The sequence below is a fragment of the Hibiscus syriacus genome, unplaced genomic scaffold (assembly GCF_006381635.1).
Source record: "Hibiscus syriacus cultivar Baekdansim isolate YM2019G1 unplaced genomic scaffold, ASM638163v2 tig00110029_pilon, whole genome shotgun sequence".
NCBI classification, from domain to species: Eukaryota; Viridiplantae; Streptophyta; class Magnoliopsida; order Malvales; family Malvaceae; genus Hibiscus; species Hibiscus syriacus.
This window is the reverse complement of record NW_024062571.1, coordinates 1,655,841-1,665,789: the sequence shown is the minus strand read 5'-3', so window position 1 is coordinate 1,665,789 and position 9,949 is coordinate 1,655,841. Positions and strand designations below refer to the sequence as shown.

Genomic DNA, 9,949 nt, shown 5'->3' with positions numbered 1-9,949 from the left:
ATTAAATTTTATCAAATACTTATTTTTATTGTTTTATTAAAAGCACCTTAAAAATAACTAAAACAATAAAATATAATCACTAACTTATAATATTGTCAAATATATTATTTTGTTATTTTATAAAGATAAAATATGGGACCTGAACGGAAATTCATGTTGCTTCCCTTTTAGAGTAGGGGTGCTTATCAATCAAGTCGATCACGACCTGGGTAGTGTTCGACTCGTGCTCGTTAAAAAATTTTGTTGTTCGACTTGACTCACTGCTCGTTAAATTCCTTACTCATTACTTGCCTTGTTGTTCGTTAAGCTCACTGAAATTTTACTTTAAATATATGAAGTAGTTGATAATATTTGATACATAATATAAAGACATTACTTTAAATATAAACCTTAATTTTTTTCTTTGTCTTTTTTTTTACCGGAAGGCACACACTCATGTTTATTTAGTTTTATTTTTTTTACAATAATTTTTTTCGATACTGTTATTAGAGACTAAGTTTCTATGTTCGTCTCAAATCACTAAAATCTCATAAATGAGACTGAGTATAATGACTTTACTTTAAACATAAATCATAAAAAAATATTTTATTTTTTGCCCAGAAGGCACACACTTATGTTTGTAGTATAACATCAATACTAGGCATAGTTTTGGGTACATACTAAATCCAACAAATTGTTGAAATTTTCAGTAGAGGTCCCTTTTGCTCCAACAGATCTTTGTGCAACTTGTTTGATATCCCTCAAATTTTCTCTCATTTTCTTCCCTTTTTCTTGTGCCAAAACCAGGTCCAAGCCACTCATTTTTCCATCCTTTGTCAAAACTCCACTCTCAACAATCACACCAATCTCCCACACATCCTCAACCATTCTTCCATTCACCCTATGATCCCCAAAGAACGGCCTGAAAATCATTGGCACCCCACCTGCTATGCTTTCGACTATCGAGTTCCAACCGCCATGAGTTATGAACACCTCGACAGCACCATGGGCAAGCACATCAATCTGAGGCGCCCATGGAACTATTAGGCCATTTGCCTTGTCTATGAACTCGCTCGGCAGGTGCACCTTTAGTTCATCTCTAAGAGACCATATAAATGGAACCTGGCTAGTTTCTAATGCTTCTGCTAGTGCAACGAGTTCATTTGGAGGTGGGGTTGCAACTGACCCGATGCTTATATATGTCACGGTTGCTGGTTTTTGCTTGTCGAGCCATGCCAGGCACCCATGAGAATCCGGAACAGATGGTCGTGGTGTTGTAAGGATCAAAGGTCCGACATTCAGGTATTGCTTGAACGTGGATTTGAGATCAGTTGTGATATCAGGGTCTAGTTCTTCGAAAGAGTTGATGAAGACAGCAGTTGCCTGTGGGAGAACTTGGCCCATTTTGTGCAGCATGACCGAGAAGAATGATTCCAATTTCCCAAACACAATTCCTTCAGGCAAGTCACGGATGCGTACGTTTGACAATCCAGGAATGAAGTTGAGGGTTTCATCTTCTCGACCAACGATGCCTGTTACATATGCAGATGTTGCTAAATCCACCAATATGTGAAGAAAAAATTGTGGTATTAGCTTTGAAGTCATTGAAATGGGACATCTATCTACTGAAGTTGGATATTTTTAAGTAAAGTACGGATTTAGTACCTAAGCTATCAGTTTTGGTCCGTTTTAGTACCTAAACTTTCAAAATTTTCAAAATTATACATAACGTTTAGTTTTTGTTTCATTTTAGTATCCGCCATTAAAAACTTAATGTTTTTAATACCTAAACTTTCAAAAAAAAATTCAAAACTTAACGTTAAGTTTTTAACGAGATATTAAAATAAAACAAAAACTAAAAGCGAAGTATAATTTTGAAAAAAATTAAAATTTAGGTATTAAAATGGATCAAAATTAATAGTTTAGATACTAAATGAGTAATACTGTTTTCTAATTTCGACAGCTTTTTGAAGTACAATTTTGATAAAAAATGCTTTAGGGTGAAGTGGAAAAATGATCCTCTGACTATAGGATACTACTTTTTTTAATCATCGACTATTAAAAGTTATAAAATGATCTCCTAATTATAGAGAGTTGTTTTGTTGAGTCCTTCGACTATTAAAAATTAAAAAATAATTAACCAGCTATTTTTTATATTCAACTCATTCTGCCGTTAATTTTCTAATATAAAAGAACAAGTTTGGAATATAATGAATAGTCGGATGATAATTTTGTAACTTTTAATAGTTGAGAGACTCAACAAAAATAACTTTCTATAGTCGAGAGATCATTTTGTAACTTTTAATAATCAGGAACTCAATAAAATAATATCCTACAGTCAAAGGACTATTTTTGTACTTTACCCAATGCTTGAAGTTAAATGATCTGTAGTTTACAGCAGCTAAGTAATGTTAGAAAAGAGAAAAATGAAAGGTACCTCCAACTCCATATGTTTCCCTTAACAAATCAGTATAAACATGAGAAGAGAGGGAGGCATCTCCAGCAGTATGAAAGGGTAGCCAAGGCACACCATTCTCCAACGCCATCTCTTTGGCAAACCAGAAGAAAGAATCAGTGACCAAGCAGCTCAGTTTCCTCCCACTCTCTTCCACAGCCATTTCAACTCCCTTCCGGAAGCTCTGGGGAGCACCTCTCATGAACAACTCGATTTCCTCCTGAGGCTTCCCCAAGAAAACGTAGCCTTCGGGTACTCCATCGGGAACGTTATAAGCTTTGATGTTCGGTTGGGATATGGAGAAGATAGAGTTGTTGGATTGTTGAGTGCTGAAAAAGGAAAACAAGGTGGTTGGGGATGCGGAGGCGATGCGGTTGATGATGGTGAGGAGTGGAGCTGCGTGGGTGGAGAAGGGGAATGCAAGAACAACAACATGGGGTTGCTGCGCCATTACTTGTATCCGAGAAAGTTTGTTGATGGTTGTGGATGGAAAACAGGCTTCTTAAATCCAAAAGAAATGCAACCAACAACAACGTGTGCCGTAGTGGGGGTTAGCACATGGTCGAGGGTTTAGAGTTTAGGGGTCCACTAACACCTTTAAATCTAACAATAACATGACATTAGTGGAGGTTAGCACATGGTTTAGGGTTTAGGGTTTCACTAACGCCTTGGTCTAGGGTTTAGGATTCCACCAACACCTTTAAATCTAACAATAACTTTTATTGTAGTTGGGGTTAGCACATGGTTTAGGATTTAGAGTTCCACTAGCACCTTCAAATCTAACCAACAACAATGTGTGATGTAGTGAGGGTTAACACATAGTTTAGAGTTCCACTAACACCTCTAAATCTAATCGACAACAACGTGTGGTGTAGTGGGGTTAGCACATGGTTCCTGCTGCTTGACGGTCCAGGTTTGAAACTTGAGAAAAAAAATATTTAGAGGAAGACGGCAGTTGATTAGACTCGAGGATTGGTGAGGCCGGTTGGTTGGTTTCATTGAAATACAAAATTGGCTTCGCCTTTGAATTAGCGATGCACATGCCAACCCCCGTTCATCCTTTGTTGTTGAATGGTGGTGTCAAATATAATTGGGAAATTAACACCAGACAGCAAAAAGGTACATAAAGTCTTTGTACCTTTCAGAAAAAAATATCATTGGCCCTTGAATTATTTTTATATTAAATGTAGTCCTTAAATTTAAAAAAAAAATTAAGTGGGGTCATTTGACCAACAATTTTCGTTGTTGACCGTTACGATGTTATCGTAACAGGTCACGATGTTGATGTGACAATTTACAGTGCTAATATGATAGTCCACAGTCTAAAATGGGCTAAATTGATTTTTTTTCGAGTTCAAGGCCCAAATTGTTTTTTTAAGTTTAGGGGCTTATTTGATTTATTTGAAAAAATTAAAAATATTTTTAATTTAAAATATAAAATATTTTTTAAAAAAATCAAATGTAAAAAGTACTAAAAATAAAAATTTAATTACTGAAATTTTTAAAAATATATATTAAAAAAATTTATATATTTCACAAGCTATAAAATAATAAATTATAAACTATTAAATATATATATATATATATATATATAAGCAAAGATTGAGGATTACAGGACCATAGATGCTTTAGATGAGGGGGGGGGGGGCATGAATGTGCCTATGAAGAATGAGATCTAAACCATCCGAGGAGAGCTAAAAGAGACCAACGAACCATCAGACCAAGTCACAAGTTTGGCCATGAAATCTGCTGCACTATAAGCTCACACTCCAACCATTATTAAGCAGACCCAAGATAAAACGAACCTGAGGGAAAGGACTCGCCAGAGACGGGTTGGAGGGAAGATGAAAGGCATCGCTACTATCGATTTGAACCATAACTTTCTCAAAACCAAGAAACAAAGCCAACTTGAGACCCTCACTAATACCCCACAGTTCAGCAGTGAGAGTCGATGTGAAACTAAGATCTTCGCTATAAGCAAGGCTGAAATTGCCCAAGTAGTCACAAAAGAGGCCACCAGCTGCCGCTTTACCAGAAGGTTAAGAGACGGCTCCATCAGAATTCAAACAAATATCACCTTGCATAGGAGGAAGCCATTGGACCATTGAAGCAGTTCGGATGAGAGGGGCGGGGCAGCCGCTTGAATGGAAGTATAATGACGAGCCTAAGCTAAGCTAAGTGTAGACACCTATTTTCATCCCGGATACTATATATTATGTATTATATATTATATATCATATAGTATATATGATATATTATATATCATATAGTATATATATTATGTATTAGATATTATAATAGTATATATTATATGTATTATATATTATATATATTATAAATATTTATATTATATATTATATTATATTATATATTACAGTATATATGTTATAATGTTACATTTATATTATATATATGTTATATTATATTATATTATAGTATATACATTTATATGGTATATTATATACTATATTATATATATTTTATTTATTATATTATATTATTAGTATCTATTTATTATATATTTATTAATATTGTTTTTGGTTTTATCTTTAGGTCCAAATTCGGGTCCACTCAAGTCCAAACTGGTCCAGAGTGAAACCCAACCCAGCAAGCAAGCTCAATTGGGAAGAAGGTCCATCAGGGATTTTGTGTTTAGTTTAGGCGCCACATCAACTAGAGCCGTTGGATCTGGCTCTTTGATCCAACGGTCGAAAATGCATCAGAGGAACCCAATAGTCGCCGTTCAATAGCACGTGAAGACCACGCGCTGACAAGGTCGCCACTACGCGCTAAACCAAAGCATTCCAAACCAAAAATCAAAATAATATCGGGAGTTCCCGTCATTTTTGGTCAACACGAACCTAAGTAAATTGGAAAACGGGGGAAACAACCCCCTTCATATTCGAAAACAACCACCGAAAGAGCCTCCATCGAGGGGTTATATAAACCCTGCAAAATGAAGTTTCAAGGGGCATTAAAACACCGAAAATCATCACGAAGCAACAACAAAAACATAGAGAAACAACGCAAAGCAAGCAAGTATCAAGCAACCAAAACCAAAAAAAGCATTCGAATATTCATAAAAAACACAAGGAACCAATGTTTTTTTTTCAAAGAATCATCGAAAAAGAAATAGACACCGGAGCTAGGAAGGATGATGTCGAGAAGTGGAAAAGCCTCGCTGGAAAGGTAAAAAAATCGAAAGTTCTTTCGTAGATCTACGCCTGTGGGAGAGTTTTAGAATAATCGAGGCTCGGTTTTGTGTTTGGGGTAGCGAGAGAAATGTTTTGGGGGTGTTTTGGTTTTTCGTCCACCGGAGACGGTGGCCGGAGTGGCTGTCCGGGAGGCGGGGTTCGATCGGTGAGTGACCGGCCTTTGGTCGGTTAATGAGAGTTTATAGAGTTTTATTTTTGGGGAATGAGGGTTGGATTTTGAAGAATAGTGAAAATGATTTTTTTGTGATTTTAGGGCTATTTATAGGGGGACCCATGTGCAATTATGAAATTCTTGAATTATTTCTGCAGTCCCTACAGTTTTGATGTGCAATTCATTTTGATCACCTATTGTAAATTTGCCCTTAAAATTTTAATTTATTCAATTTAATCTCTATTTTAATTTCTTATGTTGTACAAATTGACCCTCCTAACTTTATATTCTTTCTTGCAGCTCTCAAATAATATCAATTTGACCCCTAATTTTAATTTTTTTACAGTTAAATCCTTTTAATTTAATTTTTTCTATTATTACTTAATTGAATTTTGTTTTGCTTTAATATTTAACACGGATTTGATTATTTTTAGGTCAATTTTAATCGAACAAAAGTAAGTAATTCAGATCGAATCTTTAAATTTCAGTTTAACTTTTAATTTTTGCAATTAAGGCAACCAGAAAAGTAAATTGGTACCGAAAAGGCAGTACAAGGGTGCTAATTCTTCATTGACTGTAATCAACTCCTGAGTCCGATACATTTCTGGTAAAATGCAGATCAGGTAAGATGCTCAATTTAGGTGTTCGGTCAACCTAATGATCGGTGGTGACTCTAACACATTTATTTAAGTCGAATCCCAATTCCGGGCCCACCTAAAGGACGGTTACGATAGCTTGGCGACTATATTGGGGACATGTAAGTGAGTCGTGCCAAAATTAATTTCCGATTGTCTTCTTAAGCGAAAATTGTAAGTTTAAATTTTAATTTTTCTATTCGATCCTTATTATTTATCTTTGATTTTTTTTCAAATAAATAGTTGTACTGAAATTTTTTCAATGATTTTAGCTTTTCAAAATTTGTCTCAGGCTCTATACCCGAGCTCCAAACCTTTTCGTAAGTGAAGGTGAAAGTGACGCCTTCGTGGGAATTTATTCTCCATACAGGCCTAGCAAGTAACCTTCGGGATTCATATACCTTATGTCTTCGTGTGAATTTATTCTCCGTACAGACATAAGGGAATGTGTCCTATCTAGTTTAGCTTGGTCCACAAAAGCTTGTAATGGGCTTAGGACTGAGGGTCTGGCAAACCCAAGGTGGCACCAGCAAGGAGAACTCGATTACTATTTTTAGAACATAAATCGAGAGACTGCAAGAAATTAAAGCCCACCCCAAAACTCCATTTCAAAACCTATGATGCTTGAGTTATTTCCTATTTTACTTTCTATTCAAAAAGTGTGAACTATAAATATATGTTGTTAGGACTTGCTCAAAAATTAACATGCGGGATAGAAATCATGTCCGGGTAAGAATAGAAGCATCTGGGGTAGATACCATGCGTGGTAGAAAGTTTTAATTTCATTAGTATTATTATTTTTATCTTACTAACTTGTTTCCTTCTCATTTGTTGTTCTCTTTTATTTTTTCCATTTGCATCATTTAAAGAGGTGTTGATCCACAAAAAGTGTTTGTTAAACATAAATATTTTGCATTAATGGACAAAGGGGTTTAATGCAAGAGGTGAAAAACGCAGAAGTCCGACTATGGTTAGAGAAGACTCAAAAGGAAAAGGGAGACAGCCTGCAAGGTAACTATATGTCAGATCTGGTTGATTATTCTTCTTTCAACCTTAAACAGAGTGACGTTCAAGAATTGTAGAGCATTTGGGACAGCTGGAAAAACGACCAGAAATAGAGATTCTGCCAGCGGTATGGTGATATCGCGCTTCTACTATATGTCAAGATAGACGAGCCCTTGATTCGAGCCTTAGTGCAATTTTGGAATCCGAGGTATAAATGTTTTATATTTAATCAGGAAGATAGGGTTCCCACAATTGATGAGTATACTACTTTACTACATTTTGAAGGAATCAGAATGAACTGGGTCTACACCAAGTACATCAAAGGTCAACCTTTCAAGAATGGGTTGGTAAAAGTTGCAGGGGTAGATGAAAAATGGATAACTGACTGGATTCAACACAAAGGTAAAGGAGAAAGAATTGCTTGGACCCATATCAGATAATTAATAAAGAATCATCTAGATACATGGAAGGTGATTGACATTTTTGTACTAGGCATCTACGGCTTGGTTATCTTCCCAAAAACTTTGGGATACATCGAGGCTGCTGTGGTGGAACTGTTTGAACAACTGCCTAAGCAAGTAAACCCTGCACCAACAATATTAGCTGAAACTTTTCGTTCACTAAACCATTGTAGAAAGACTGGGGGAGGAATATTTATAGGGTGCACACAGCTTCTTCAGGTATAAATCCATAGTCACTTCTGGAAGACTGACAAGATTTCTTACCGTCGATTCAACACCACTTACTCTCCTTTGGGGGAATTCCTTACACTAAAGTGGCAAGAATGCATCCCGAAAGAAAAATGGGTAAAGGTTTTCACGCACCTTCAAGACAAGGACATTGTTTGGAGAGGCCCTTGGTTAACCCATAGTGACATCCTTTATCAATGTGGAGACTCAAAAATCATAATGTTACTTGGATTATGGGGAGGAGTTAAATAATCTATGCTTTTGGCATTTTGGCGGTATGGGGTACATTAGTTTGTCCCAACTACACATGGAATATTTGGATTAGAATTTTCATACCATAAGGACAACTACAAGAATAAGGTCAAAGATGTAGCTAAGTCATGGAATAATATATTCCTTATGGATGTCGTGGCTGCTAAAAACATGCTTACTCTAGATTATTTGAAATGATGGAAGCTAAGGAAGAATGAAACCATTCCCGTACCAGATCGTGAAGATACTCGGACCATGGAAGAGCATCTTAAACCAATCCCCTCTGAATTGGAGATAGTAAAGAAAGAATTTGAAGCTGAAAAAGAGGAGTTGAAATAAAGGCTAAGGGAACTCGAGGCTGAAAGATCTAATGGAAGTTAGATACCAATACTCAAAAGGATCGAGCAAACAAGCTTGAAAAGGAACATAATAAAGTATTCTTTGTGTTGGAAGATTTGAGAAAGGGGTGTCAGGAGCAAGTTCAGAACAACTCCAGTTTGAAAAGATCTTTTGAATACTGGAAAGGTGAATCCAGCAGCCTGAAAAGGAAGTTCGAATGATAAGATGAAAATGAGACACTGAAAGAAAAGTTAAAGGCTTCCCAATGATGTTTGTTAGAAAGACAACACCAGAACAAATGATTGAGAACCAAGGTTACTGATCTCGAAAGGTCCCTTAAAAGATAACAAGAACAAGACGGCAAAACAATAGCTGAATTGGAGGCCATTATTGATAAGTTCAAGAAATAAGCAAATAAGGTTCAAATAGTTCCCTTGATAGAGGATTTCAATGGGGTTTTCATTGGGAGCAAGCTCAGAAAAGGGTGAAATCCAGAGATAAGGTTATTCGAGACTTCTTAGAGTAAGTATAGAAAGTGGAACATCACTTGCACGGTTTGGTGAGTGAAGCTGGAGTAGTCCGATAAGGTGTTCAGCAAGTGACAGATGAAGGAAAAAGACTTGTCAACCTGTTAGAGGCCGTTTGGGGTCTAGAGGACTTAGTCAGAATGTACTTTTGAGTTGTTTTTAGTCTCTTATAAATAACACTTTTGTCCCAATAATTTTTTTTTATAATAACAGACACATTTTTGGATCAGTGCCTCGAAAAATTCATGCATCATGCATTTTTACATACTTTGCTTTTTTATTTTTCTTTTCATTTCTTTACATTCACATTAACTAACAGAAAATGTCTCATCAAAAAAAGGAACAAACACTGGACATACCACTCCAACCATTGATCACACCTCATCCTCACAATACATGTTCAAAGAAAATGAAAATGGAAGCTAAGATCGCTCAACTTGAAGAGAAAATACTGAGGTTAAGAAGAAATTAGAAGAGAAAATAAGTCAGAATCAACAAAATATCTTGGATTCGATCAGTAGGAACCAAGATTATGGGTTGACCAGATTGTTGCCAGTTTATCGAGCCTGAACCAAATGAATGCTCCTGAGGCTGGGGCATCTGAAGGGATGGTTGTACCACCTACTCCATAGTTGTTTATTTCACTTGGAATCTTACCAGGACTTCAAGGGAATTCATCTTCTGCAAAATCACAGGCCGTTG

At 36.1% G+C, this 9,949-nt stretch overlaps 1 protein-coding gene across 1 annotated transcript; it reads right to left on the bottom strand.

Annotated features, from left to right (window-relative positions):
* Positions 1-636: 636 nt before the first annotated feature.
* LOC120213540 (anthocyanidin 3-O-glucosyltransferase UFGT-like) lies at positions 637-2,901 on the bottom strand. The gene is made up of 2 exons (XM_039211652.1): positions 2,417-2,901; positions 637-1,511 (listed from the first exon to the last, which is right to left on the bottom strand). Exons 1-2 carry the CDS (start codon positions 2,883-2,885, stop codon positions 637-639), a joined length of 1,344 nt encoding a protein of 447 aa, XP_039067583.1. The 5' UTR covers positions 2,886-2,901.
* Positions 2,902-9,949: the final 7,048 nt, after the last annotated feature.

Bases quoted from the DNA above. Each gene is read 5' to 3' on its own strand.
- LOC120213540 (XM_039211652.1), bottom strand. From the start codon at position 2,885: ATGGCGCAGCAACCCCATGTTGTTGTTCTTGCATTCCCCTTCTCCACC. The intron at 1,512-2,416 runs GTACCTTTCATT...CATATGTAACAG, and splicing joins GGAAACATATGGAGTTGGAG to GCATCGTTGGTCGAGAAGAT.